Below are 26,841 nucleotides of genomic sequence, written 5' to 3' on the forward strand. Positions count from 1 at the left end.
CCGCCCAGCGCCACATCAAAAGTTCGGCGTCTGTTCTGAAGTTCTTGTTCGACTTCACCATATTCAACGATGTTCGCTGTCCCGCCCATGTCACTCTTGCACAGCGCTGCCCAATCAACTCGCGACACACGGTGGGCGCGAGAAGTCAACAAGTAACTTCCCGATGTCCTCTGGCGGGCTATAAAAGACACGCAGCCGCAGGACATGACAGTCGAGTCACCCAGCGTACTGCGCATCCCCAGGGCTAATAACGTCTGCCTATATATTTTCTGACTCGCACAATCTCTCTGACTCTAATCTAACACGATGAACTATCGGATCGGCACTCCTGCCTCTTCATCCCATCACAGGTCGTGGGCTGTGCACAGCGCACAATCTGGCTCCAGTGGCCAAGCCTTCCAAGGCCACTGGTCTGCGCTCCCGGGTTCATCCACATCTCCGTCCGCGATCCCAAACGCACCACTTCTCCATCCAGTTTCACTCCCACACCCCAATGCAGCCTCGCATCAATCCCCTATGTCATGTATGAAATTCTCCTTTTCGTTCACACTTTACGCAGATCTCATATCTATGGTTGATAGACCAACATTCTTCTACATCCCACTCTTCATTCATAGTCTTGCACTCACTCTTGAGTTATGGTCCGAATTTGAGATTTAACATCACACAAGACCTTGCACATGTGCAACTGCGACCGGGCTGTTCACCTACCATGCTTCAGGAGCTTGCGGTGCAACCGCCAGTCTCTCATATGATCATTACCATTCCTGAGCTTTGCGCTTGGACGATAGAGGTTGTGAACCCTCGGGGTATCACTGTGAACAACGTCCTTGCGATGATACGTGAAACGCTCAACCGGAGTGTTGCTTCGCATGAGATGCAAAGATCTTCTCGGGCGGTCAATGCTGCTATTGATTCTTTCAGGGCGAGGTCCCGCGCTGACCCGCGCGAACATGCGCAGGGCGTGAAACGCGTTGACTTTTTAGGCCCCAAAGTTTTCTTTGCAGGGCTCGCCAGAGCTCGAGATGGGTCGGACAGCTGGGAAATCCACTTTGCCCAGAATGTTTGATCCTCGCCGAGCGCGGGTTGCATAGGCTATTCCTTATCTTTCGGCATATTGCAGCTGGGTATATCCAGTTCAGTTCGAATGGATTTTGGTCGGATCTCGTTACTCAACTTGCACTGCCCGCTCTAACTTTACTTGGCAATTTGCCGTCACCGCTCTCTTCTTTGCATCTATATTCGACAGCCCCTAATTTGTTTTTATCGCTATCTTTGCTCTATCTCTGTCCGCAATGTTTTTTTTCTTTCTTTTGTTTTTGTTTGATTCTTGCACCGCAATAGTTTGGATAAATTGCACTCATATCACTTGTAGTTTTATTTACCACGTACTCCATCTCCACGGCAATCCAGTGTATTCATACTCATTTGACCTTTGATCTGTTACTGGGGTGGTTCGAGTGGAACGGAAACATCAGAGTTCGAAATGGTGTCCGTTACCATTGACAAGTGAGTACTAGCGCATTCATTAACATTCGTTCCAGGGGGGCCGTTCGCAAATGAATACTTAACTTTAACTGTTCATTTAAAAGACACGTTCCCCTCCTGTCAGGACAGTAAGGAGGCGAACTGACCTTCGAATTAATTGAAGAGTCTTATGGAACGAGTGGAAGCCGCGCACTTTTTGCAAGGCTAACCCATATATGTGACGTCAGCCCAATAGCAAATTAATTGGACGCTATGCACTGCCGCATCGTATCATGTGTTCAAGATAAGGTTAGATCATTGCATCGAAGTTTCGATCGAACGAGAACTTCATTTCTAATGAAATCCCGCCCCCTGTCTTCTGGATCCCAGGACACCCGTCTTGACACCGATATCAAGAATGGAACACAGTATTGACTTGGCGAGGATTTCATGAAAAAAATCATTTCACGTGACGTGATTCGTACGGGTGTAAGCGCGTTTATGCCACCATTTCGGCGTTTCAACCAACACCTCATACAAGCATACTACACCCAGAACATGTTTTTATCATTCAATCTTTTTATTGTACTCGCGCACGTCACCATGCTGGTAGTCGCCGGGCGATCTACGAACAGATACCAAGATCTCACAGTCGATACGATACCTCCACATCAACGGCACAACGAGACTCTCGCCACGCGACCGAGCTTGCAGAGCAAGAAACCTCACCGCTCTCCCAAAAAAGGCACGAAACAGGTCGCCCGCCTCCTAAGACGATCGCGCATGGCATCTAATAATACTACCTCGACCCGCCATCCTCGAGTCAACGCTGCGCCAACGCCCCAGCCTACAGGTCCTTCGTCTGTCTCGACTACCGTGCATATAACCAGCGTGACAGATTTTGCACTTTTACTCCCCTCAAGAGATGGAGGTGCGGCTCTCTCTAGTATTTTCATCGCATACTTGACCACTCTGTTTTTTCTCCCTTAGAGTATATCTCAGACGCCGAGAGCGACGCAACAGCGTATTGTACCAACGGATCAGGCTGCCAGAACACATTTCCCGCAGGCTTCGTGACTGGTGCTACCATCTCGGAGGCAAGCGATGGGTCCTATATACAGGTCAGTAAAGTTTTTATTTAGCTGTCTGCGACCTTGGTACTAATGCAGGCACTAGATCACCGGCTGCTTGGATCCCGGCAAGTTCCAGTTTGCACAAGATGACGCGGGAGGCCAGATGGATGTCCGATTTCCCAACGGCGCGAAGTGTACTTTTGGCGGATACGGCGCAAGCTTCATTGAGCAGTCCGTTCCCGTTTTTTTTCATCGTTCTTGATTAACTCATCGGCTGTTTGCTAGGGTCGAGCCTTCTGCTAATCGTTTCTGCCTTCGCTGTTGTGCATCCGCAAATGACCAGGTCAATTGCAATTCACATAACGACAAAGCTGGTTGTCCTGTTGCTGTTCCTGGCACATATGACTTTGATGGTGTAAGCTGCTCCTAACTCCGCAGCGTCGACTTTCTATTTCAACCTTTTCATTCACGCATTTGTAGCCCGACTGACACTTTTGTAATGCCATTCCCAATGTATCACTATGCCCAAGCTGTTACAGCAGAATACAAAATCATAAAAAAGTCGTGTAATAAATTCATACGTATGCCTAATGCCTAAGTATGCTATATAATCGTAAATTCCGCAGGGATGTAGTGGCGTCTGTGGATACGCCGCAGAAAGGTCTCGCAGGTATGAGGTAACGAGGACTAGCCCCGGTAGCTGTCGATCTCAAAAGTTGAAAAGCATCGGCTTCAAGCCTTGCCAAAAATGAGTCTTCCGGAGCCGGCGCCGGGTCCATGCTTCTCCACTTCGATTCCGATCAAACGAGTTTTCCCATGCAGCCAATCCACCCGTCGGACTCCGCCTTCCCATCCGCCTCCCAATCTGGTACACCGCTGTTCATACGCCTGCGTGACTTTCCGTTGAGCCCTGCTTCCATGACCAAGCGCCTCCCACTCTTGAGGCGTGACTCTCGTAAGAAGCGTCTCATGTAGTGCATGAAGAAGGTCAAGATTGGTGATATCTGGAGAGCGCCCATTTCTGCAAGACCCGACGACCACGGGCCACGGGAACTTATCTGAACGAAGTAGGATACGAGATGATGCCGGAGTGGGTGGGTCTGTTGCTGGTTGCGATAATGTATGGGCGTCAACGGGTGAATGTGTGGTACGGTCTAGAACGGTTCGCGGCGACGGGCCACAGATGACGTCGTAATTTATGGGCGCGGAGTGAAGGCGAGTAGAGGCAAAGAGTGGATGCATATGCAGTGCAGGTGCGCGTCTCCCATGTGGATCCATTGCAATATCTTTTTTGCGCTGTTAGAAAGCGAATCCCACAGCTATTTTAAGAGACTTACATGAAGGAGCCGATCCATTCGCAGATGAGATACTGCTCTGCCAAGTATGACGCTGTTGCAAAGAAGGCCGTCTGTCGTAGGGAGATGGGGTGCCTGGATGCATGCCCGGAAAACCCGAAGAAGAACTCGAACTGGTACGGGAAGATGCGCCATACGAGACGGGTGGCGCATAATTATACAAAGGATACTGGCCGACTTGAGATGGGTGTTAATTTCAAATGCGCTCATTGACCGCGGAACACAGAAGACGTACGATGTTCGGATGACTTGTAGCTGGCACGCCTGTAGAGCGGCACCTTCTCGACGTTCGACGGAGTACCGTATCTCATGTCTCTGGGATCATCAAACGTGGTATATCGTAGTGGAGAAGGAGCTCCTGCAGCACTGAAGCTATTGCTTCGTTTTGTCTTTAGGCGTGAAGAGGAACTTGGACCAGCTGGCGGGCCATAGAAGAAGTTTGCAGGGTTAGAACGTGAGCGTAACTTGGAAGAGTGGTCGTGACTGGGAGATGGGCTTCCACCAAAGATGGAACGGAAGTAGGAGGTCATTATGACTTTTTGTTCGTGAAGGGAGTGACAAAGGATAGTCAACTGTCGTTGCTCGAGGTACTGAACCAAGAGGTGTGGTGGAATAAACTCGGTAAGAGAAGAGTGTAGCCGGGTTCTTATAAGCGCAGAGGATAGCCGTTATGCCTGGATCGGATCGCCTGTGAGTTCCAGACATATTTTAGCGAAAATACTTTCATGAAGTAAGAGGACCCCTAGAAAAGCCGTGGACATGTTATTGGATGACAAACATGGAAGTTAATGCCGAGAGGGGAGATTGCAATAAAAGATCTGTTGTCCAAAAGGGCACTGTTGGTGAATGCGGTGGATCAATGATCACGTCTTTGGTGCTGTCCGGAAAGTCCGTGAGTAATGAAGCACGACCATTAGAGGGAAACATGTCCTGTAGAGGAAAGAGTGCCTTCTTGTGAGAAGTTTGAGTAAAGTTCGGAACGAGTAGGAACAACGGTGGCGACGCGGTTGAATGTGCTATACTATCTTGATTGGAAATTGTAATTATTAGCCACGAGGTTAGATGGTTTCGGTTCACAACATTCAAGACGCATGTAAACCGCGTGTTTTCCTTTTATGGAAAAGGCGCGGCGGTGCACCTTTATCGCTGTGGCTTCTCGTAGATAGCAAAGTTTTGACAAAAGTTAAGTTTTTCATAGGTTGATTGATATATGAGCACATTATGAACCCAAGAGCTATGCTCACCAAAATTCGACATGTCCGATGTGGTACTACCCGTTCCGCCGAAAGATAGTAAAGGCTGCACGCTTCATGGCGCATGGTCACCTAATAAAGCCAAGCGGCGCGCAAGAAGTCTTACCAAACCCGCCATGAACTACATGCAGAGGGCACGCGCACGAAGTGTTCGGTTGAATCTCAACCGAGAATCGGGGTCTAGACCGTGATAATAAGCTTGTGGCGCTTTGAGTAAAAGAGTAAGGAGAAAGAAAAGAGGCACAGACCCGTCTCATCCGAGTCGCTAAGGAAATGAACTCGCCGTGTTAGCGAGATGAATTACTTCCAGTTACATTACACCACAAAGCGTTCTTCAAACTGGCGAGTGAATAGATTACACCTCAAAGTGTTCCCTTCAAACTGGAGAGTGAAAGCTGCACCTTCTGCGTGTTGTATGAGCCAGAAAAGTATACTTTTTCTGCACAAGCATGCGCCACGCCGCCACCATCAGTGGACAGGAGGACAGGAGGAGCAAACTGAAACAAGATTAAAGTTGAGTTCCGATGTTTTTCTTGGAATATCCCACAGGGTCCAAGATTGGCGGTTGATGAGCAGAAATCGACAGAACAAACGTGCCAATCAAGCATACCTCTGGCAAAGCAGTTCCCGGAGATACCTGTGGAAAACATATGCCATCAACAACATACAAACGCGCGACACAGCGATATATTGCGAATATTGTTGGTGTACCATATGGTGTTGCACTAGTGACAATGAATTGAATGACTCGGATATCGATCAAGATCTCGTCAAATAATGTTTGGATCAGAAGCTTTTGCCAAACACGCATATTTAATATTTAGTCATTCTGCGAGTTGTGACCAGCCCGAATATTCAAAATACCGATCCGGACCCTGCAGACACACACTAGCATGAGGACCTTTATCTCAAAGCTGAGACGTGGCACCAAGACCGAATCAGGGCTTGGTCTTCAAGAAGCACCACAAGAAAGCCCTCAGCAACGCCTCTACCGATATCGCAAACAGCGCGGAGTTAACCTTGGTAAGCTTAAAATGAATTACCCGAGTCAAAAGCGAGCTAAGCAAGCGTGCTCAGGATCGTGGTTCGTTTTAGAGCGGTGGGTATCAGGATCACCATTTCAAGGCGCCGCCGGCAGCGGGCAAAGTGATCTCGACGTTGCCAAGGGCCTACATGCGAAGCAGGTTCTAGAACATCACTGGGATTCCTGGATCACCTCCAGCGATTTCGAATGGCTCGCGGCAAGGGGAATCAACACTGTGCGGATCCCAGTGCGCGTTTTCTTATAATAGTACAATAGCATCGTCTCATGCCGCCTTAAACAGATCGGATACTATCATATCTGTGCGCTGGACCCATCTATCCTTACTCGAACCGACTTCGATGGTCTTCAACATGTTTTTGAAGGAGCATGGAGTAGACTCGTTGCCGCGGTGGTCACAGCCCAGAGCTTTGGAATTGGGGTGCTGTTTGGTGTGTCGTTCGTTGAGTGGACATATCCTATTTCTCACTTGCAAATTTCAGACCTCCATGCAGCTCCTGGCAAACAGAATAAAGATTCGCACTCCGGAACATCATCCCCGGTAATTTCGTTTTTCAACAGCAGATTTAATATGCAGCTGGCCATTCGCACTCTCCGGATACTGGTCACGCAGCTTATCGCTCTGCGGGCACATGGACCCGTATTCGACAATATAGTCGGAATACAGCTTCTCAACGAACCTCACCCCTCCTCACACCAAACACTCTATGACTGGTACGGGGAAGCAATCCAAGAGATAAGAAAGATAGATTCTGGGTTCCCAATCTACATATCAGACTGCTGGATGACTGATCAATATGCCGATTTCGTCGCACACTTACCGTCTTCCTTGGCGCTGACTTGCATCGACTATCATCTGTACCGGTGTTTTACGTCGAGCGACATCTCAACATCAGCAGCACAGCATACTGCGTCCCTTGCTGATCGGAATGCTCCCTTTTCGCAAATGTTCTCCCGCGTCTCAGAGAAACTCGCAGCATCAGGAAGTGGACTCATAGTTGGCGAGTGGTCTGGAGCCTTGAATCCAGGCTCTTTGCGAGGTACAACGGATGAACATCAGGAACGAGCATCTTACATTCGAGCTCAGCTTGACCTGTTCGAGCTGTACTGCGCTGGATCTTTCTTTTGGACGTACAAAAAAGAGTGGCCTGGAGACCAAGGATGGTCTTTTCGAGACGCAGTCGAAAATGGCATCTTTCCCAGAAGTCGTGGGCATGATTCCAGTAAAGGATCATGTTGGACTCAGTGCCGACATAAACGCTAGAAAGGTGACCGCTAGAAATCTAGCCTTGGGTGAGTCCAGCCACTCTCCAGCCACCACATCGTCACTAATTTTGTCAAGGCCAACATGTATCCTACTGGGCCCGTTTTCCTAGTTATTACGAGCATTGGCGTTTTGAAGCCGGCTTTGATCAGGGCTGGGTCGTGGCTTACGACTTCTTCGCGTTCGATCGCGCGGGCCAGGTCGCCGTCTCAGAACTGGGATTCAAGGGCTGCATTGCGAAGAGGAAGGCGCAAGACCATATTCGTGAATACGGGCGCAGCAACAACATTTGGGAGTTCGGTGAGTGTACTATTCAAGGTGGTTTCCTTTCTAGGTGTTGCCGCTTCTCGGCCGGCAGCACGACATACCCGCTATCTCGATAAGTTCATCTGTGATATCGCAGATTTAGGTGGCCCTATTTCTAACATATTCCAGAGCATGGATTTAGCCAAGGGGTAGATGTTGCGAAGCACGATTTTCAACATCAGTATTGTTGATTTTCACGTGTCACGCGTAAGATTTTCATGGTATATCTCTCCGCCTAATAGGGACTTTAGCTTTTAACGATTTCCTTCCAGAACAGACAATCCATATCTCTGCATGCCCATGTCCTCGTGTATGATAGTGTCGATATATTCGATTGCTGTCAATCATCGCAGACGTAAAGCTTTTCTGAAGTGGACAAGGCTATTGGATTATTCCTTACCCTTTTCTATTAACTTGCGATGCAGCTGTCAAGGAAAGTGCTGGCAGAACTTAGAAGACGCTCTAAGCTTCTTTCTGCCCCTCCAGTTCTGCATCTAGCCTATCATGACCCTTCAATGAGGACCAGCGCGGTAATTACAAGCTTCCGTGAGTGCTCCTGTCCTCGCAAGAATCCGAAGTTTTTCTCCTTAATGTCATAATATGTTTGAATCCATTTGTCGTTACAACATGACTTGCAAATGACCGCTGTGAACTCCGAGGAGATCTTTTCTTCACTTTGATAAGTCACGATTTAACTTTTTCTAAATATTGGGGCGGGAGGACACCACACAGTAATGCAGTGAGATTACTTGCAACGGAAATCTAATGTCGTCGGTGGCTTTGACAAGCATGGCGTTCCTGTGCGAGACTCGTGGCCGCAGACTCGTGGTAGAGATGACAGTTGCTGCTCAGGTAAGGATATCGATCATTGGTCGATAGTGGCGTGATGACCCTGATATCACTAGCACTGTGCGCAGATGAATACTTCCGATATGAAACCCATGTCGTCTCCCTGCTAGTAACGCACCGCACGGGATATGATATACATCAACGAAAAGACATTGAACGTTAATTCTTCTCGCGGTAACTTCCCTGCGTTTCATGATCATTATCAGCGTTATTTTGGATTGGAAACAGGAACAAGGGGGAGACTGCGGCCACGATATGAGCCTGTATTAAATTGCCCATGTGATGTGCCTACTATGCGTGCTGAATTTGTTATTGGCCTATGGCGCCCCGCATATCAGACACAAGACCTAGGCAAGGTTCATGACAATGATCATTCTGTCTTCTTCGTTACAAATGCATGATGAAACAAAGCTTGAGTCGATTTGTAATCTCGATAAGTACATACGTGTCTCGATCACAAGCTGACAAACATAGATGAATGGTGATTTTAGGAAAAGTTAGCCCTTGAGGCTGGGTATATATATGAGATCGGTACAACATAAATCAATGGGGAACCAAGGCAATAGAGAACAAAGAATGTTTATGACAGATTTGGTACAAAGGGAGCGGGTTACAAGGGGCGGCAACATTCAGGTCAACAACTTCCAATGGAACATACCATCTTCGTCGTGAGCTCTGACAAGTCCCCTAAAGACATGTCTTTCCATCAAATAGTCAATCCGTTTGACTCCTTGACTTGCTTCGAGCTGCGCAGATGAAGGGATGCTTCTGTATCTGCGCGTGTAGGCCCGTGCGATTGCAGTTTCTTGACTCTGACTGAGCCTGGCCCAGTCAGAGTGAGATATTTGGCGGTGCAGAGAAGAATGGATCATCCACAAAACGTCGCCAACTGTTATGGGCAGAGCGCCCGAGATATCGTACTCGCCATGAACGAGCTCCAAGTTGATAGGCCATTGAGGAATGGCATCATGCGTGATACGCATGCGGGTAATGGTTGGGAATGTAGCAGGTTCCCTTAGTTCCTCAACGGACACCATAGCCGTGTGGTTTGGACCAACTCTGCGCAATGGCGCGAAAGCTGGATTAGCAATGTCGAAGTAGAACTCCGACACATAAGCTTCTCCGTTAAGAAGCGGATGAATCTGGAATTGCTGCGACGACGTCTGGTATTGCCAAGGAGTGTAATTGCCATTACCGAATGAATGTCGCCGGTTATGGGTTGGCAATTGAATCCCTAAAAAGGAGGGACTGGGAGGGAGCGCTGCCATCCCTCCATGCCAAGATGGAGGACGACGGGGACGGTATCCATCAGGATAGTAAGAAGCGCGAGGCGTTCCAGGAAGTTCGGCGTAAGGTGATGAGGGAGAAGGTGGGAATAAACTAGTGGGAGGAATGAAAGGTGATCGCTGGGGAGTGTGCGGGTGGGTATAATATGGAGGAGGTTCGTAGATCGGTTGTGTGTAGACGTATGGCCCAGACATTCAAGTTGTTGCAGTAGTGAAATTGAGAGGAAAAGATGTTGGGGAGACCTCTGCTATTTATTCGATTGACAATGGTCAGCTTGCCCCCGGTACCATAAGCACAGCCTGCATACCTATGTTATGACTCTATGTATGACTTGTTTTCAAACACAAGCGACAGACCACTGCTTCAGGATAGGCTATGGGCGTCACGGTTATGCAAGGATGACACAGCACTTTCCAGAAGACTGCAGGAGTTGCGAGACTTTTGTCTGGCCGGGGCCCAGTGGTGTTTTTAAAGGCTGTATTACAACTCGGTAACCAATTACCAGAAGTTTGGAAATCCACTCACTGACTTCCTGTCCTGGTTGGGCGGCTAGTGGGATGGTCAACGTTCTGGGCAAGATAGGACTTGAAACGTACCCGTAAAAATTACTCATCTGCGCGTCTTTTTTGTCAGCCTGTCAGCACTTGGCAATCAGAATCTAGCCGCTAAGGATCGCGCTAAAAGAACGGAATATTCTCATCATCAGACAGCGCTCGATTGCGGTGATCAATTAAATCGGATGCGGATCATCGATCATAAAATGCACCATCTAATCATGATCCGACAGCCCCTACCTGCTCCACTCGCAGTCGGATTTCTGGCTATGTAGGCACTCATGTCCAGGATTCATGGCCGTGCCTGATAGGCTGATCGAAAACCAGTGCGTCAGCTGCCTCTCACCATGTGAAGTGGGCAAAATTGAAGCTCCGACTGTGACATAATCCCGCCCGCACTGCATGCGGGTTCGTGAGAAATTACTGCCCCGGACATAATTTAGTTTGAACTTTGCAAACGCCCTCGGATGCTAGTTCGATAGCTTTGTCACCAGTTCAGCGCATCATCATGTTGTCATGATAAAATGGCGTCAGCCTGTGCAGTGAAAGAGACGGTATACCTCGGAATTTGGCAGATGCGGTCACTGTTTCTTTCAAATCTGCAGTAGTAGGTACCTCAAATCATATGAGTAAGTATCCATGAAGCTAAACATCGGTAGGATCGGACTATCAAAGAACTAATGATTACCAGGCATTCCGAATTTCCCGAGTAGTCAAGTCTCTGCTTGCTTCTTCGAACTTGGCACCCTGAGGACCTCAGGAAACCGGTCTGTGTCACCGAAATGAAGACCACATGCCCCTTGTATTATAGCTCCAAATATCGGTAGACTCATCAGGACGTCGGTTGGAGTGAGCTATGACTTTTTCAGTTTGTGCTTTGTTCTTATATAGTAAATATCAACCAGATCGAAAGCGGTGGTCACGTAACCAACCCAGGTTTCTTGTCAAACGAAGGCAATGATTCAAATCGCGATGTATTCGTGCCAAGACAGCAACAGTTAGCACTGGTCCGATCCAATGCTGGAAGAATACGATGGGACCGAAAATCACTGGCATCAGAGTTGGCGACATCATACTTGGTGGAGGTATAAATGTCGACAGATTTTTCAAACGTGCTGATCTAACGTTTTTGGCATCTAACGAACTTGTTTTGCTTAATACCACAGTCAACAACTTCAGCGACCCAGATTTTTTCTACGGCTCGCAGGTAAGTTTTGTCATTTATATTGTCGAGGTTCTGAATTCTCATGCGGCTGTGAAGGATATTTTAATAACTTTGTCTGGGGTTCCCTGGAGAAGTACTGCATGTAATATTAAACTTACCCCTTCATGGGGAATTGTTACTCATGTCACTCAAAACGTGTCCTCGATCCCAAGTTTGGGTGAGACGATTGGACCACAGTGTATGATACAGCATCGTGACAATTATAAATAGGATGGGCGTGTCTCATACAGCCAAAATAAATTCAGCCCTGTCAACGTTGTCATCGCTATTTTATCTGCAAACGTGCAATCCATGTCGGGGGCCAACAAACTGCTGGGTGGCCTGTTCTCTCGAGCATATATTGTTCCACGATGCGCCAACTCGTCAAGACAGTATCTTCGAGCAATTCCACGCTTCAATGATAATGCTTCCATCTGGTCCATCGTGTCATTGGTATTTTTTTTTGTTTTTATACTCACCGCGAAACAGTGTTGTGTTCAATTCCATAGTGATGAAGGAGTTGACAGAGAGCAGTACTCCCAATGAGACCCTCATAAGCACTTGTAATGTTTTTATTTGGATTGTCTACTGACGTGAGCGACTAGTTCTAGGGCGATAACATGGCAAATACCAGCGTGCGTGCTACCTGGACTCCTGATCTTGATCCTATCCAAGCCACTATCTGCGTATGCAGATTCACGTAGAGCAAGATACTCACTATAATTATGCAAGGGCGAATTCCGGCGACGACGACCTCATATATGAGATCGCTAGTGCCAGTTCCAAATATTTGTCACCGGCAACAATCGCAACTGGGCAGAATGTTGGAAATATGGTCGTGTTTCCCAACCATGCATCTTGGAGGATATTCACGGAGAAAATCTTGTGCCTCTACGGGATATCAAGATGCTGCCGATCCAGACACCATGATGGGGCTTGCTGGAGGATGGAAATTGTAGATCGCCAGAAATACATGGTACAAACTATGAATGACCGTCCAGAAATTCGATGTCATACTTATCAAAATTATAAGTGGATATACAGACGTGATATCGTATCCTCCAGATGGGCAGCTCAAGATAAAGTACAAGACAATTTCGGGGGTAACTGACAAGTAAAGTTTGATATCTTCATTTGATCTGACTCACTCGTTTTGCGCATTTCAAAGTCCAGTTCGCGACTGCTCGCTGTCGAGCGTATACAAATGCCTGGAATCTGAGACCAAGTCGATGAGAGCTGCGTTGTGTTAGTAAGGTTTATGGTGGAAAAATATGACACGCACAAGGATGTTGGTTTCAGGGTGATTCTCATTGAGTATGCATCTTCACCATCACCATCTGATTGAATAGTCAATGATGGCAGCTGGAAGACCCAAGTTGACAACTCACAGTATCCGACTTCTTTCCTGTGAATTTGGAAGCCAAGTTTATCGCGGTACAGAGTGAAGGCAGCTCGATTAGACTTGCGTACGTGAAGCTGGATGTATTCTATGTTGTATGAATCGGTCATGGCCTTTTCTGGAGGTAGTTTAGATTAATGATTTGCACTAATTCAGATGGTGCAAGTGAACCAACGCGAAAGCATCATTAATCGCTTCGCAAGACCTAGCCTACGATATGTTCGGAGTACGGATAAAGAGTTGACATGACCGACTTGCAACCAAGGGAATTGTTCATCTGGCTCTCTGTAGGGGGTGATTGAATCAGTCGTAAATACATGTGCGCAACCTTCACCCACATCGACGAGAGCACATAGCCTACTACGCGACCACTGCTGTCCTCTGCAAGATACGAAACTTCTGGCCAAGTTATAAAGGAGTAGGCCCCTACAAATCTGGCGATTGGAATGGCATTTTCACTGAACCAAAGGAGACCCACAATATCTCATGTGGTAGTTCTCAGGGAGATTGTGCAAGTTGCATTGCTGTATTTTAGTGAGATCCTTCGGCTAAGCGCCACACGTCCGAGGGAATAGTGTTGAATACGATGTTCAGTTTGCGTGAAATCAAGGCAGATGATCAATCGCACCTCTGCTCTTCGAATGTTCATCTAGGATCCGGAAAGTAAGAGGTATGTTTGTAAGACGCGAACGCAGGAGCCTTGTACTAGTATGGAGAGGTGGAGTGGCACGTGCTGGTGCGGCAGGCTGTAAACAGGTGTTTTTACACAGCTTAGCGCTTTGGCGCCTGTATTCGTAACCCCACTGACGCAGGTACCTTCGTCGCCGGCGTTCATTTCCATTGCTGACTCGGAAGTCAAGGGTTTGCGTATGTGTGGGATAATTATTACCTAATATATAACTAATATTTGACTAATATAAGCCCTTCCATCAGACTCCGACGCTAGCGCTTAGGCGAGAATCAGAAGAGATTCGGCCGGTCTGAGCCGACACAACGGCACCCTCAGCGGAGTTTAGAACCTCACACAGTGTTCCGAACGGCCATGCCACCAACGCGCCCGCTGCCGCCGCCCAACATCCACCATTAGATTGGAATGTTGCATGTTCATGCTCTATCCACCCATTCACCTTGCCTGCACAGGACCTTTCTTGCCCATCAAGGCCTCGCCCACTGCCTGCTTGGTGATAACAACTGTGATATATTCGTTGCAACAAGCAGATGTTGTCTTTGCTGCCAGCTTCTCTCAGTGTTCATCGGCAATGGGCGTTGTGGAAGCAGCGGCGCTGCCATTCCTCTTTCGATCTGCCACAGGCTCCCAGCGACCTGGACAAAAACTCGGACAAGCCGATGGAAAGGGTATGTCCTCACTGTGTGGTTGATTGATTGTAAATTAACAGTCTCTAATAACAAATCGATGCATCAAACATATAACTACTATATAAGTAGGTTAGTGCTTTTAAAAGGCCTCCAACATCCATGGAAGTAGGTCCAGATATAGTGAGCAGGCGCGAGAAACAATGACGAGCTTCACTGCACACGGCGACTTTTATACTCCACTTGAAGGTGCCGATGGACCGTCCCAGACTTTGGCCTAGACTTCGCCTCAAACTGGCCATTTCAGAGGTGTCCTCGAGAGAATGATAGACAGCATCCACATTCTACACCATCAGCATGGTTTTCAATACTCGGTGCATGAGGACGACGTTATCAAGTTTACTATATCAACCCCGATAACGGTGAATTGGATGAATAGAAGCAAGGAAATCTGGCAGCACGCCTTTTGAATCTAAACATTGTCAAGCCCACTGCTGTTGTGTAAGAAATAACGACGACTGAGTTCGTCTTGATGATTGAGAAAACCACGCTTGTAAAGAAAAATGTGTAGCTGCTCATTTGACGTCGTCGTACAACGCCATCACGGAAGAGGTGGGTAAGTGGTAGGTAAGAGAATAATTCTATTTTTCAAAGTCCAAAAAATGACGACCCAAATTATCATTCATCGCCTGTGCTTGTCAGGTGTAATCTTCGGCTAAGAATAGGTTAAAATCTTGACGCATAAGTATACCTAGTGCCACTACACTTTCACATTCCTGCACTGCGCTGGAGGCCCCCACTGTAGTTTAACACGCAAATATTGGGCCACCCAGGTGAGTGCAAGAAGGACAGGAACCTCCACCAACGGCCCAATGGTCGCTGCTAATGCCTGATCTGAGCCCACTCCATACACAGAGATTGCTACTGCAATCGCAAGCTCCTACGCAATCCACTTGCTTAGTACATCATTCAATAAAGCGACCTGGAGATACGCACGAAATTGTTGCTTCCTGCAGTAAAAGCCTGCACCACTGCCAGCTCATACGAGAAATTACCACTATCCGTGTTCCCTTTGCGAAATTCTCGGCGACCGAGCCAGAACACAAGCGCAAATGCTGACGTCCACATGATCACGAAATATAGGATCATTGGTACGAATACCCGGAAAACAGGACCGAGATTCTGCACGATGTGATGTCCTTGGTATGCAAACATAACGATGATGGTGTACAGGAGACCGATGAAGGAGAGAGGGGAAAATCGTGGTGCAAAAGTCGTGTCAAAGAATTCCTTCGACGTCAGTCGAATGACTGTGAAGCGTGTGATGACACCAGCAAGGAGAGGAATTCCAAGGTACTGTCGAATCGTTAACATAATAATCATTCTGATACTCAGGAAACTCACGATGAGAACTGAGATCGCCACCGAACCGTATGCAAGATGGACACCCTGCTCGGTGTGTCCAACGACGTTCACAAACAAGACTGCGTAGGGTGAGTAGAGGATGATTTGGAGCACCGAGTTAACGACGACGAGAATCGCGCAGTATTCACCATCCCCCCCGGCTAACTGATTCCACACCATGACCATGGCAATGCAACGAGCGAGCCCGACGAGGATCACACCTGTCCTGTACGTCGGGAGGTCGGGGAGCGTAGCCCATGCAACACCGAGCATAATAAGGGGGCCAATGATCCAGTTCAGAATCATGCTAATTCCCATATGCATCCATAAACGTCTCGACAACAATATTCGCGAAAGGGCTTCATATTTGACCTTGGTAAGAATAGGCCACATCATAACAATGAGCCCTATTGCAATCGCTTTAATTCTGTGAGCATGATCCATAACGTGCTGAATATAAGTACTTACGGACGGAGACACTGTAGAATTTGACGGTGTCGAACGCTTGCTGCACACCAGGTACAAACTCGCCTATGACCACCCCGACGATCATGCATACCAATATAGCCGGCGTGAGCAAGCGGTCTAGTATACTGAGCTTCTGAAATAGAGCTATACTGTTGTCAAAAGAGGGGCAGGATGGTGTGTCAGTAAAGTTACTGTACCTTGGGGTGCCGCTGCTAGTGGTAGATTATGATGGCTGTTGTTCTCCGACGGCATGCGGTCCGTCAGAGAATCGACTGGCCTCAAGGGTTGCTCGTTTAATTTCTTGACGGAATTCTTCTCGTTTTCCATGCTGGTTCAGGTAGAAGGGTTGATGAGAGAGAGACTTGACCAACTTTTGAGCGTTTTCGATTTTGAATATCATTTGAATATCGGCTCTACTGACGGACTTCAATTTTCCTTTTGAGAATCACGAGGACAGCCTTTCTGCCAAATTACACAAGTCTAATTGGTCGATACGTCGGGATGTCTTCTGCCTCACCTCCTGCCCATATTAATGGTTCAGTGGAAATTCTTGTGAGAGTACTACTTTCTAATTTTTGATAATTTTGATTTCCTTGTGACTTGAAAAGTGTGGGAATTTTGATTTTGATTTTGATTTTGACTTTGACTTTGACTCAATTGGATTAGTCAAGCATGCTATACTTATATCAAGGACTCGGAATGTCGCCCGGCAGAACCCCGGACTAGTCACTGAGCACTATGCCTGCTGGAACAGTACCACTCACTGACGAAGGGATTGTCAGCGCAGTATGCGATGCCTACACTGACATCGCTAAGAAAAGCGTGCACACAGCATGTACTTAAGTGCTCCATCATCATGTGGTTTAAAGACTCTAAACGCATTGTCTCAACGTGAAATTAGACGCTGAAGCAGCTGCAGAGGCGTTCGGATACACCGCTGAACAGCTGAGCTCCGTCCCAGCAGAATCCTACATGGGACTCAGCTGCGGAAATCCCGTGGCAGTAGCATCCATCAAAGAGGTACATCATTCGAGAGCAAGTCCATTTACTATGTTGTAATCGTGATCATAGGGAGAAACTGTTCTTGACTTGGGCTCTGGTGCTGGCATCGATGTCCTCCTTGCAGCCCAGAAAGTCGGTCCTAAGGGACAAGCCATCGGTATGGATATGTCGACAGTGAGTGTTGTTCGAGTCGCGCCTTCACACAATGATAATCAGAGCAGGATATGATCGATCGAGCGCGTAAGAACGCTTCTAAGCAAGGGTATAGGCCACCTCAGGTGGTTTTCATCCCAGACGAAGCTGACACAGCCCCTGCCTCTGGAAACCGCCTCCGTAGATTGCATCTTGTCCAACTGTGTTGTTAATTTGCTTCCTGATGCGGGGAAGGCAGCCCTCTTGAAAGAGTGTTATAGGGTCCTCAAACCTGGTGGACGTCTTGTGGTTGACGATGTAAGCCTCTTGCGCAGCACGATCGGTGATTCTGAATTTTGAGTGTAGATTATCGCGAAGAAGCAGCTTCCGAATGCCATCCGATCCGACTTTTCGGCCTACATTGGATGCATATCCGGGGCGCTTCAGTTGGAGCAATACAAAGCTCTTATGAAACTTGCTGGGTTCATAGGTGAGTTCTAGTGCATGTAGTAAATGCCTGTGGCCGATCGCATATCATATAGATACGTTGTTTGTTGAGACCGGCGGAGATCTCAAGGTCTATGAATCCGCTGGACCCACATGCGGTGGCGTACCTTCATCTAGCCCCTCGCCTAGATGTTGTGCGGCCACTACTAGTGTTCTCCCTCAGACTATCATCGGGAACCTCAACGAATTGGCTGGTAGGAAACTAATCATACTAAAACGAAAATATCAAGATCTAATCCACAAAAGCTTCATACCAGATATACGCAAGAAAAGTCTCCTCAGATAATGGAGCTGCGGAAAAATCTCCTCTAGCACTTGTTCGCTGGTGGGATGCATATCCGAAAGACCATTTAACTTCCGGTGAAGTTGCAAGTTTGCTTCGCGACCCCGATCGTTCAGACTATGCTATTATTGACGTTCGAGAGAATGACCGCGTTGTAAGTCGAAGACACTGCATTGGTAGGCTGACTGATGTTAAATGACTACAGGGTGGTCATATTCTGAGAAGCATTCAGTGGCGAGCAGACACGTTTGTCGGTTCACTAGACATGTTTTACGATGAGTACGGCAAGACAAAACAGGTTATTTTTTACTGTGGGAGCTCCAAAGGACGTGGATCTCGATGTGCTGCTTGGTGAGTAGTACCTTTGCGGTGTCTGTCTTGTTAAGAGCAAGTCCAGGTATCAAGATTATCTAAATGGCAAAGGTAATACGGAGTCGAAAGCTTGTGTTCTAGAAGGCGGATACTATGGATGGAGATATCCTGATCTAGTGGATGGAGCAAGCAGTCTGTGAAAGGCTATTATAACACATGTACGGAATACAGGGTTTCAATGCTGAAGTAAAGTAAGGCATTCTCTGCAGATAACATTTCGGTCTAAGAGTATATGGGGACGTTCTGACGCTACGAGTGATTTATACGACATGTGAATGTGACCTGAATTATGAACCCGTATTCGGTTCTGCAAAACGGAATGCCGATCAGTGACACAACCGCGTATCGTGTGTAAGTAACAGCAACGTTGACTCGCCACTGACTATTGAAGATAAGGAAAACTTGAAGATCAACTCAAAGTAATCTCCGAGCATCCCGGAGGCGCAATACCACCGAACATAAGCTCAGCGCTTTGAAAATGTCTGCTGGCAGATGGGAATTTGGAATTGTAACATAAAGAAACTTCCATTTCGAGATAACGCGATCGACTTCGAGGGAGTGGGTCCGACGTGGTGACTCCAGCACTAGGTTCACCGAGTCAGGGCTTGACAATCATTACCGTGATAAGCCAACTGACCTTTTTAAAATATCCACCTGAATCAGGCATTCCTGTGCCAACAGTTCACCCGATCCTGCCTCAGGGCTGCATATTGCATATAAGAGATGCGCGAGACAGGATAATCAATTCGTCGGATGGCACGACAGATGTTTATCAATCGCCTGATATGATTGTCTCCCATACGGCATGTAGGTGCTAATTAATCGTACGAACCAAGATTACCGAACAATCAGGCCATCTGTGATTAATCTCTTTTTGAGCGCGAGAGTGTATGCAGGAGTGCTAGGTGGCGGGCCGATCGCAAGATGATGGTATAGGATGAAACCACCAAAAAGCCACGGAACAGGTGTAATCCACAACCATTTTGGATGGAGCGTCGGTGCAACCCGAACATCGTTTGATCTACAATGATCGTCAAAATATGTTTCTGGTTGAAGGGCTTGAGTTTCCGGAAAAAGTACTAAATTAGATCTTCATGACACGTTTTACGTCCGCGAAGGTGCACTCGATACGGCAAGTGAAGGCGCGTTAGCAAAACTCTCGTGAGCGACACGTCAAATAATGCAGTCACCAGACCGTATGTGATGATGAGAATAAGAGAAATGACGTTTCGCGGGGATGCTAAGTGCTAGCGGTATGAAGGGCGCTCTCTGTGCTTCAATAATTCTCCGAACTAGAGAAGATGAAGTCGGCGTACTTTCCATATGGATTTCCCATGCCAACGTGCCAAGCGGAAGAAGACTAGTCGAAAGAACCCCAAAGGGAGGAGCATCCAGGCGATAGTTCAGGGAGTCCACCAACACGTATGATTGCAAGAATTATGCAGGTTCCATGACCGGGTTGGGAGAGCAGGCGGCCTGGTTTTGGAGTAGTACTGCCAATAAGCTTGCAGGGAAGGTTGAATATTCTTGCAGTGCGTGCATGCAGTGAGGCAAGCCGCATTTTTCCACTGTTTTCGCAGGGGCCACGAGGCAGTTTTGGGAGCTGTAACTGAAGCCAGCTGACAGAATACCGGAGCTAACCATGAGCCATGTGTCTGATCGGTGTCCTCACTCAATTGATGCGGCTAAAGTTCTCTCTTCCTCGACACGGAAAGTTCGAACCCAATTAACGTCTTGGTCTTATAAATTTCGTTTGTATTTCGTCCTAGAATTTTTTGATAATAAATCAGGGCTTCACGTTAGTGCTTATGTCTTCAATTGCGTGGTTTGTGGATAACAGTACCCTGTCCAGAGTTTATTGCATAAGAAGGTTGTCGGCAGCGTGTGCAGGTCGAGCGTTCACGGTTAGTCGTTGTGTTAGCGAATGGTTTATCAGGACGCTGGTCACACAATTATAGGTGGGAACAAGAATCAATTAAAACACCCATCTTCGCATCTCTTGCCAATCCCGGAATAAAGCACACTGACAGCGTGCTTGTCAGCAAGTGCTAGACGCTCTAGGTCCGTCTCTTAGTTCCCACTAACAATTCATCAGAAGGCTTTACTCTTTGTCCTTTTTCAGCACCATCATTAGCTTTACTAGCGATATGCCTGCAATTCGTGCACATGATATTTACCCCAATGATGTCGAAGATGACGGTGAGTTTTCCTTTGCAGTCATGTTCAACCGTCCATATGCTCATGTTAATGAATGCAGATGGGATGCCCCCACTCGTCGACAATCCAAACACATCAATGTCATATACGTTTTTCACTGATATGACACCCATTACTGCTTTCAGCGCTGATCCCACTGCTCTCTGCGAGAATGCATGGGACCACTCAACGTCCACATCTCTTGTGGACTTCACAGACTCGCCTGACTGTCCTGCAGCCCAAACCACTGATCGTGTCTCTCATGGCAAGAAACGGGACGCTTCGTACATCCCTCGCCCACCCAACGCTTTCATCCTGTTCAGATCATCCTTTATTCGGAGCCAACAAGTTCCGGAGAAGGTGGAGGGGAATCATAGCACCCTATCGAAGATTATTGGTCTGTCCGTAGTCAACGGATCTACTCGTTGCTAATGCGTTTACATATAGGCAAATACTGGAAGACTCTTCCTCGCGAGGAAAGAGAAGTATGGGAGGCCAAGGCACTCGTTGCCCAGGCAGAACATAGAAAGCGCTATCCAGACTGGCGTTTTAGACCTGGGGCTAACGCGCTTGCGAAGCTCAAGGTCAAGGATGGTCCCGGAATAGCCAACAGAAAACGAAGCACCCAGAGTACCAAGAAAGGCCGCGGAAATGCCGAATCGAAGAAGAAAAATAAGAGTAAAGATGAAAGGTGTTCGATGATTGCGGATCTTCTGGTGGAAGGCAAGACAGGCGCTGAACTGGAAAGTGCGCTTAGAAATTGGGAGAATGGAATTAGTAAGGAAGTTGAGGTGGGTAAAGGTGCTGTTGGCCTGCAAGGTGAACCCAATCATGAGGGAGGCGATCAAGGCAATTGGAGCGAAGCTTTCGCGACCACCAATCACTTTCAGATGGAGTCGGTCCAATTCTTGCAAGACCTCTACGATCCCGGTCTCGCTACACAGGTAAACACCGATGGTCACGATCATCTCGCCACGAGTCAACCTCGTTGCAAGACTCCACATGACGATCGATTCAAAGTACCTCTCACTGCGATGTTCAGGCGTTCTCTGTCCGCACCTGCGAGGCGCTTCGCATCTCCCGCGGATGTTCTAGGCCACAGCGGCAACAGCTCCCTGACTGATGTCTTTTCCGATACTGCAAGTTCTCCTCCCAGCGTTTGTACCCCTTCTGTCTTTCCCTCAGAGCAATATGAAGACCCATCGGTCGCCGTGTACGGTGATTCTATGGGTCACCTGTCGCCTCTTGTTCTGCCGTCAGGACTAGGCGATGATTCTCCTGCACGTTGGAATGACGTGAGTCCTGTCGCACTTCTCTTCTCCATTGTCTGTGCTAATTTTATATCTTTGGCAGTCATACAATCTCCTCGGAGCTCAATCGCCCGTTGGATCATTATCAGACTGCCCTGCTCTGTCATACGGACACAGTCCCTCCGTGTCTCCAGTCGACGTGAGCTTTGGGAATTATACGTTCCCTTCACCGACGCTGGCGGCACTCACTGCGACAAAGCCCGAGAATATCTCTGCTGGTCTTGACTACCCCATCTCATATGATACCCAGTGTTATTCCTCTTACTCTGCGCTCAAGGGGTGGTCAGATGGTCAATGCGCATCTTTCGATACCTCTCCAGAAGGTTTCGTGCCGCAGGTTTTTGTCAATCAATACGCCAGCGCACCAGCAATATACGAATGGTCCCCTCTCGATGATACCATACGTGCTGGTCATGCACCCCAGCTCCATAACACGTTCGAAAGCAACTACAACGATTTCAGATTCTGAAGTCCAGTCCTCCCCTAAACTTATGTATAACCCCTTCGTGCGCCACCTTTCTCCTTCATAGACTTTTGATGATAATGCGGAACTGAAACTGGAATGTACCAGTGATTCGACTTGGAATGATTTTACCCTATGCATGTGTTTTACCCCCTCCATAAATGATTTTCTCCTTGTATTGACTACTATCGTTATGCTTTCATTCATCCCGATGTTTTGTACTATGCGATCCCCTGTCTCATTTATGCGTGTTGTTTGCTTTGAAGTGGCGTCTGTACGATAGATACTAGTAGTGTGTTACGTGTTGCTGTCAATGTTATGTGCCCTGGCATCTGCCTGGGGAAAAAATGTACAACCTGTCTCAAGGCGTAAGATCTGCCACATACTTGGCTCCTGACAACCGCAACTTAGTGACGGTGATTCTATTTCCTCAAAGCCATGAACGTTGGACTGTCAGTCCTCTTCTTCAGTTTGAGTTCGCATACGGAGTGTGGCTCTTACGGCTGGATCTTAATCGTTATTTTTAGCAAGGGAATCGGAAGCATACTATAAACCACATGTATCACATGCCATCACGCCACAACGTATAGCTCCGGCTTTTAATTTTGAGGGCGTCCTTGACAATGAGACTTCATGTCCTCCCTGACTACCATACAGAAGTTTTAATCCAAGGTCAGATAACGGTCTTTACCGTGCTGGTACGTACGCCTTGGAAACCATTCTCTTCAAGGAGTTTGTTCAAACTTTGATAGCTATCTTTACAAACATGTGAGTTCTTACCGGATAAGCTTTGAAGTCAGACTGTTGCCTTGCTACGGAGAGAATGTTGAGCCGCAATTAGCTTGACGCTTGCCGTCGGCCCGTTGGGTGGGTGTGATGTGGTGTGATGCCATGCAAAAATGATTAAACGGGTGTCATGCAGTAGCATCAAATGTGATAGTGGATTAGAAAAAAATGGAAGAATGTCTGCATGTGTAGGTGCGAGTCCATCGATGCTGTAGGCTTGTTCGACTCGGACCTCGAAGGCTAAAATTGTGGAACGCCACAAGAGTGACAATATCTAGACATGTTCTTCCGGCAGGCTCCGAACCGACATGGTGCCGGCATATTCATGGAAAACGCCACATACCACGATGAATCCTCCTTATCGATTATCTATCGAGCAGAAAGCAAAGGTCCAGACCAGACACCAGGAACAGTCTGATGGAAACAACAAAATAGTATGTGGTTACACGGTTTGAGTTCACTGTTGTATACAATCAGCCGCCTTCCGTGTGCAGAAAGATGTGCCACGGTCAGATTCCTGAACGTTAACGAACCTTAGTTATCCTTGAATAAACTGCTGAATGATGGACTGCGATACGTCCGATCTTGGCGACGTTTCATAATTTTCGCCCTCTTTTACCGTAATAGCATTTTGAGAATACATACAATAATGAAGCAGCTCAGTACGTCGCGCAGCTCGTCACAACAGAGCTGCCAGTGATAGAGGGAGATTTAAGCACTAAGACCTTGACCCACATGTAATGTCAGAAACAAATTTTCACATGATGAAAGAAAGTTCACGATTTTTCTGACATTCACTATCGTCGACCGAGCCATTTAGCGAAGCGTCGACATTGATGGCTACTAGCAAAGCGAAGCTTGAAGTCCGTGCTAACCAGGAGATAAAGGTGTTCGTCAAAGATATCGATATCTGTGCTAATACCTGTAGGTTACTTAGCACGATGTAAACCTCAACAACAAACTCTCGTACGGTCAACTAGTACTGCATCAAGACATACATACCGCACTTGCCACATTACTAGAAATGGGACCATGGCTGTCGAAAGAAATGATACGGATCTCTAAAACAACAGACAAAAGAACTGGAAGCGTCTCAGGGTGCACGATAGTCGGTGACTCACTGTTTTGACCACCCCATCCAGTTCTCGGGCACTTCTTTGGCACGCCTATATTTAATTTGTGCGTGAAATCAGCCCAAAATTATTTAGAGATTGACGAGAACAACATACACACGATTCCAAAGTTGTAGATGGGACGCGAGTGGGGGTAGGCTTCAGAGTGGGTGATCCTTGACCATTGTTATCAGATATTGTGAGCTCAGTCAAACCTACACAGTCAGTGCCAAATACCCCAGGATTGATATTGACGGAGTGACCGGACTACAAGGAAACATCCTTCGTGCAGCACCCGGATTTGCACTTGGAAGAGGCTTTTCTAGCAACGCTTGAGAACATAATCGAGGCTGCTTCACAGCATAACGTTGAAACCAACTCGAGGGTGAGGAAGTCGCGGAAATGGAAAAGACCTCTTTTAAAATGGAGATTGATGGACTAGCAAAAGACACCAACAATTCAAAGAGATAAAAAAGAACTAGACACAACAAAAATCATACGTGTTCACCGATGCTGCAATATTAATGACCGTTGGCATGAGGGGATGCACAGCAGAGAAAAGCACTAAATGAGTCCAAAATGGGAGAGGTCGTGACTGAGTGACTGCTGGATTCGGCGTGGTAGGTACTAGTAGTAGAAGCAGACGATGCTGTGTACCTCGAGGCAGCGGCAGGCTGAGTTTGCGACGACGATTGGTGGGCTTGATTGTGATTAGTATTGCAGCTGCTGTATTCGTCATGTTCCGTCCGTCGAGCAACAAACAATGCCTAGATAGAAACCATCGAATCACAGTAAGGAAATGCACCTGAAGAAAAATGTACCTGTGTCACGCACTGCAGCAATGGCAACGTGAAAAAGGCCGCGACGAGAAGAGGTGATCGGTCTTTTGGGTTGCTGGAGTTCGGTCGTATGTGAGTGAGCGACAAAAGTGACTGAGAAGCTTGGACTTGTCAAAGAGTGCGACGGCGATGTACGGGGACTGTGATATGGGGGATTGCCTTTGTGCGTAGCAACTTTGCTAGAGCCGCAGAGACTCTGGCTCAGTGTGTACTGGGATGGGAGCAGTGCCTCTTCGGGATTTGTACCATTGCATACTGTTTAATGCTTTGCCGGACAGATTCCAAGGATGAACATTGTTTTCGAAGGGTTTGACACTATTTGCAAACATTATGTAGATCGTATGTTGTAGCTTGCAGTTGCCATGAGTACCGTCAAGTTTTAGACTCTGGATTTGAATGCGGATGCGCGACTCCCTTCGGACCTCGGTTAAAGCGGTTTGACCATCCAGAGCACCATGTCAATCTTTTCAATTTGAGCTCGGTGCTCTGCTCTCGTTTCACGCACACTGGGGAGAACGAAGATGTCAAGGAGCCGTTAATCTCTGCCAGGTATCATTGGCAGCTCTGTCATCACTACAGCCAGGAGGGCATATCTGAAATGGCCGGTCTGAGACAAAATATGGGACATCGGCAGGCCCATCGGCACCTCCAAGCGGAGTATGAATGTTCCAAGGAAGAGCGGGCAAGGAGAGTGGCGGGTAAGGAGAGTGCTGGGCAAGGAGAGTGGCGGGCAGTGTTTAAGCGGAGCATGAACATCATGGCAGCATTCCAGGATGTGAGACGGCGGCGGGCGCGTTGGCGGGATTGATTGTCATTGACATGGCCGTTCGAACTTCGAAACATCGATCGGAGTTTAAACTCCGTTCGGGGTGCTAATGTCCCAGACTGTGACTAGATAGGTACATACTACACACGCACTCTAGTCGTTACCGCCTCCTGATTTGTCACTTACTGTAGAGTAATCATCAGGTCACCCACTCAAGGATCCTCACAACGCATCAGTCAGGCGTATAATTGGACAGTTGCAATGGAACAACATGCTCCAACATTTTTCGAGTTTCTGGATGCTCATTTGGCAACACGATCATCAACAACTTCACAGCACGAAGCTGCCGGTACATTCCATTACGCGAGAACACCCCCCGTGGATGCAGCGTCATGTGCCCTCTGCTGTGACAATCTACCACACGCAGTGGAACTCTTGGAACAATGGTCGCTAGCCTCTGGACTCCATTCGAAGACCTCAAGTCAGCCAATCTGCTACTGGCACACAATTATTTAGAGACGGGCAAGTGCGTTTCCAATATTGTCCAGAGTTCTGAAAGCATCGCCGACAGATCTGCTGCTGACAGAGCAGCAACCAAGTATAGGAGACTTGCAAGGCAATGGGAAGCTGCGGTAGCTGAGATACGTGATCTTCGGGGGTTCTCGCACCTTCATACGAAGACCTGCAAGCGGCAGCACGCCAGGGCCCTGCCATCATCTCCATTTCCAGTGAATATTCACGCAGTACCATGATCGTCCTGAGGTCAGGAGACCCCTATCATGTTCCCTCGCCGTCTGTCACTCTCACAGATCTGAAGGATCACTTTTTCTTCTT

At 47.6% G+C, this 26,841-nt stretch overlaps 10 protein-coding genes across 10 annotated transcripts; 6 read left to right on the forward strand and 4 right to left on the reverse strand.

Annotated features, from left to right (window-relative positions):
- The first annotated feature begins 184 nt into the window (after nt 1–184).
- On the forward strand, nt 185–1,283 carry F5147DRAFT_238078 (uncharacterized protein). Its single transcript, XM_041428774.1, has 2 exons — nt 185–523; nt 582–1,283. Exons 1-2 carry the CDS (start codon nt 307–309, stop codon nt 1,067–1,069), a joined length of 705 nt encoding a protein of 234 aa, XP_041291368.1. The 5' UTR covers nt 185–306; the 3' UTR covers nt 1,070–1,283.
- A 967-nt stretch (nt 1,284–2,250) lies between these two features.
- Nucleotides 2,251–2,970, forward strand: F5147DRAFT_579343 (uncharacterized protein; the record flags this gene model as incomplete). Its single annotated transcript, XM_041431482.1, has 4 exons — nt 2,251–2,398; nt 2,458–2,588; nt 2,644–2,771; nt 2,826–2,970. The coding sequence occupies 4 exons, from the start codon at nt 2,251–2,253 to the stop codon at nt 2,968–2,970; spliced, it is 552 nt and encodes a 183-aa protein (XP_041291369.1).
- Nucleotides 2,971–3,159: 189 nt separating this feature from the next.
- F5147DRAFT_238101 (uncharacterized protein) lies at nt 3,160–4,701 on the reverse strand. Its single transcript, XM_041428775.1, has 3 exons — nt 4,131–4,701; nt 3,878–4,072; nt 3,160–3,826 (listed from the first exon to the last, which is right to left on the reverse strand). Exons 1-3 carry the CDS (start codon nt 4,423–4,425, stop codon nt 3,273–3,275), a joined length of 1,044 nt encoding a protein of 347 aa, XP_041291370.1. The 5' UTR covers nt 4,426–4,701; the 3' UTR covers nt 3,160–3,272.
- A 1,269-nt stretch (nt 4,702–5,970) lies between these two features.
- Nucleotides 5,971–8,097, forward strand: F5147DRAFT_702035 (glycoside hydrolase family 5 protein). The gene is made up of 6 exons (XM_041437767.1): nt 5,971–6,171; nt 6,226–6,419; nt 6,474–6,621; nt 6,673–7,398; nt 7,533–7,981; nt 8,033–8,097. The coding sequence occupies exons 1-5, from the start codon at nt 6,042–6,044 to the stop codon at nt 7,835–7,837; spliced, it is 1,503 nt and encodes a 500-aa protein (XP_041291371.1). The 5' UTR covers nt 5,971–6,041; the 3' UTR covers nt 7,838–7,981; nt 8,033–8,097.
- Nucleotides 8,098–9,238: 1,141 nt separating this feature from the next.
- On the reverse strand, nt 9,239–10,090 carry F5147DRAFT_579318 (uncharacterized protein; the record flags this gene model as incomplete). Its single annotated transcript, XM_041431479.1, has 1 exon — nt 9,239–10,090. One exon carries the CDS (start codon nt 10,088–10,090, stop codon nt 9,239–9,241), a length of 852 nt encoding a protein of 283 aa, XP_041291372.1.
- Nucleotides 10,091–12,670: 2,580 nt separating this feature from the next.
- On the reverse strand, nt 12,671–13,928 carry F5147DRAFT_238166 (acyl-CoA N-acyltransferase). Its single transcript, XM_041428776.1, has 8 exons — nt 13,682–13,928; nt 13,532–13,601; nt 13,392–13,479; nt 13,229–13,338; nt 13,043–13,171; nt 12,937–12,991; nt 12,803–12,890; nt 12,671–12,752 (listed from the first exon to the last, which is right to left on the reverse strand). The coding sequence occupies exons 1-8, from the start codon at nt 13,700–13,702 to the stop codon at nt 12,729–12,731; spliced, it is 585 nt and encodes a 194-aa protein (XP_041291373.1). The 5' UTR covers nt 13,703–13,928; the 3' UTR covers nt 12,671–12,728.
- A 1,249-nt stretch (nt 13,929–15,177) lies between these two features.
- F5147DRAFT_702060 (sodium bile acid symporter family-domain-containing protein) lies at nt 15,178–16,590 on the reverse strand. Its single transcript, XM_041437768.1, has 5 exons — nt 16,437–16,590; nt 16,240–16,383; nt 15,772–16,190; nt 15,283–15,723; nt 15,178–15,200 (listed from the first exon to the last, which is right to left on the reverse strand). The coding sequence occupies exons 1-4, from the start codon at nt 16,564–16,566 to the stop codon at nt 15,337–15,339; spliced, it is 1,080 nt and encodes a 359-aa protein (XP_041291374.1). The 5' UTR covers nt 16,567–16,590; the 3' UTR covers nt 15,178–15,200; nt 15,283–15,336.
- A 365-nt stretch (nt 16,591–16,955) lies between these two features.
- F5147DRAFT_702061 (S-adenosyl-L-methionine-dependent methyltransferase) lies at nt 16,956–18,754 on the forward strand. Its single transcript, XM_041437769.1, has 10 exons — nt 16,956–17,074; nt 17,141–17,259; nt 17,311–17,415; nt 17,463–17,519; nt 17,542–17,691; nt 17,740–17,863; nt 17,916–18,074; nt 18,127–18,317; nt 18,369–18,514; nt 18,561–18,754. Exons 1-10 carry the CDS (start codon nt 16,978–16,980, stop codon nt 18,673–18,675), a joined length of 1,263 nt encoding a protein of 420 aa, XP_041291375.1. The 5' UTR covers nt 16,956–16,977; the 3' UTR covers nt 18,676–18,754.
- Nucleotides 18,755–20,682: 1,928 nt separating this feature from the next.
- On the forward strand, nt 20,683–22,510 carry F5147DRAFT_654066 (uncharacterized protein; the record flags this gene model as incomplete). Its single annotated transcript, XM_041433839.1, has 4 exons — nt 20,683–20,734; nt 20,793–21,128; nt 21,179–22,026; nt 22,085–22,510. 4 exons carry the CDS (start codon nt 20,683–20,685, stop codon nt 22,508–22,510), a joined length of 1,662 nt encoding a protein of 553 aa, XP_041291376.1.
- Nucleotides 22,511–25,370: 2,860 nt separating this feature from the next.
- On the forward strand, nt 25,371–26,049 carry F5147DRAFT_654067 (uncharacterized protein; the record flags this gene model as incomplete). The annotated part of the gene is made up of 3 exons (XM_041433840.1): nt 25,371–25,404; nt 25,578–25,580; nt 25,619–26,049. The coding sequence occupies 3 exons, from the start codon at nt 25,371–25,373 to the stop codon at nt 26,047–26,049; spliced, it is 468 nt and encodes a 155-aa protein (XP_041291377.1).
- Nucleotides 26,050–26,841: the final 792 nt, after the last annotated feature.

This window comes from Suillus discolor (assembly GCF_016758755.1).
Source record: "Suillus discolor strain FC423 chromosome Unknown F5147scaffold_37, whole genome shotgun sequence".
In the NCBI taxonomy this organism is placed as follows: domain Eukaryota; kingdom Fungi; phylum Basidiomycota; class Agaricomycetes; order Boletales; family Suillaceae; genus Suillus; species Suillus discolor.

What these genes read in the sequence shown, in the direction of transcription:
- F5147DRAFT_702035 (XM_041437767.1), top strand. Translation starts at nt 6,042, where the DNA reads ATGAGGACCTTTATCTCAAAGCTGAGACGTGGCACCAAGACCGAATCA. An exon ending in TCAACACTGTGCGGATCCCA is followed by an intron (nt 6,420 to 6,473) that starts GTGCGCGTTTTC and finishes CGCCTTAAACAG; the next exon opens with ATCGGATACTATCATATCTG. An exon ending in TGGCATCTTTCCCAGAAGTC is followed by an intron (nt 7,399 to 7,532) that starts GTGGGCATGATT and finishes AATTTTGTCAAG; the next exon opens with GCCAACATGTATCCTACTGG.
- F5147DRAFT_238078 (XM_041428774.1), top strand. Translation starts at nt 307, where the DNA reads ATGAACTATCGGATCGGCACTCCTGCCTCTTCATCCCATCACAGGTCG. An exon ending in GCATCAATCCCCTATGTCAT is followed by an intron (nt 524 to 581) that starts GTATGAAATTCT and finishes TATGGTTGATAG; the next exon opens with ACCAACATTCTTCTACATCC.
- F5147DRAFT_702061 (XM_041437769.1), top strand. Translation starts at nt 16,978, where the DNA reads ATGCCTGCTGGAACAGTACCACTCACTGACGAAGGGATTGTCAGCGCA. An exon ending in GACGTCTTGTGGTTGACGAT is followed by an intron (nt 17,692 to 17,739) that starts GTAAGCCTCTTG and finishes TTTTGAGTGTAG; the next exon opens with ATTATCGCGAAGAAGCAGCT. An exon ending in TTCGAGAGAATGACCGCGTT is followed by an intron (nt 18,318 to 18,368) that starts GTAAGTCGAAGA and finishes AAATGACTACAG; the next exon opens with GGTGGTCATATTCTGAGAAG.
- F5147DRAFT_238101 (XM_041428775.1), bottom strand. Translation starts at nt 4,425, where the DNA reads ATGACCTCCTACTTCCGTTCCATCTTTGGTGGAAGCCCATCTCCCAGT. An exon ending in CTACAAGTCATCCGAACATC is followed by an intron (nt 4,073 to 4,130) that starts GTACGTCTTCTG and finishes ACCCATCTCAAG; the next exon opens with TCGGCCAGTATCCTTTGTAT. An exon ending in GAATGGATCGGCTCCTTCAT is followed by an intron (nt 3,827 to 3,877) that starts GTAAGTCTCTTA and finishes AGCGCAAAAAAG; the next exon opens with ATATTGCAATGGATCCACAT.
- F5147DRAFT_238166 (XM_041428776.1), bottom strand. Translation starts at nt 13,702, where the DNA reads ATGAACATTCGAAGAGCAGAG. An exon ending in GAACTACCACATGAGATATT is followed by an intron (nt 13,480 to 13,531) that starts GTGGGTCTCCTT and finishes CCAGATTTGTAG; the next exon opens with GGGCCTACTCCTTTATAACT. An exon ending in ACCCTGAAACCAACATCCTT is followed by an intron (nt 12,891 to 12,936) that starts GTGCGTGTCATA and finishes AACACAACGCAG; the next exon opens with CTCTCATCGACTTGGTCTCA.
- F5147DRAFT_702060 (XM_041437768.1), bottom strand. Translation starts at nt 16,566, where the DNA reads ATGGAAAACGAGAAGAATTCCGTCAAGAAATTAAACGAGCAACCCTTG. An exon ending in ACTAGCAGCGGCACCCCAAG is followed by an intron (nt 16,384 to 16,436) that starts GTACAGTAACTT and finishes ACAACAGTATAG; the next exon opens with CTCTATTTCAGAAGCTCAGT. An exon ending in ATTCTACAGTGTCTCCGTCC is followed by an intron (nt 16,191 to 16,239) that starts GTAAGTACTTAT and finishes ACAGAATTAAAG; the next exon opens with CGATTGCAATAGGGCTCATT.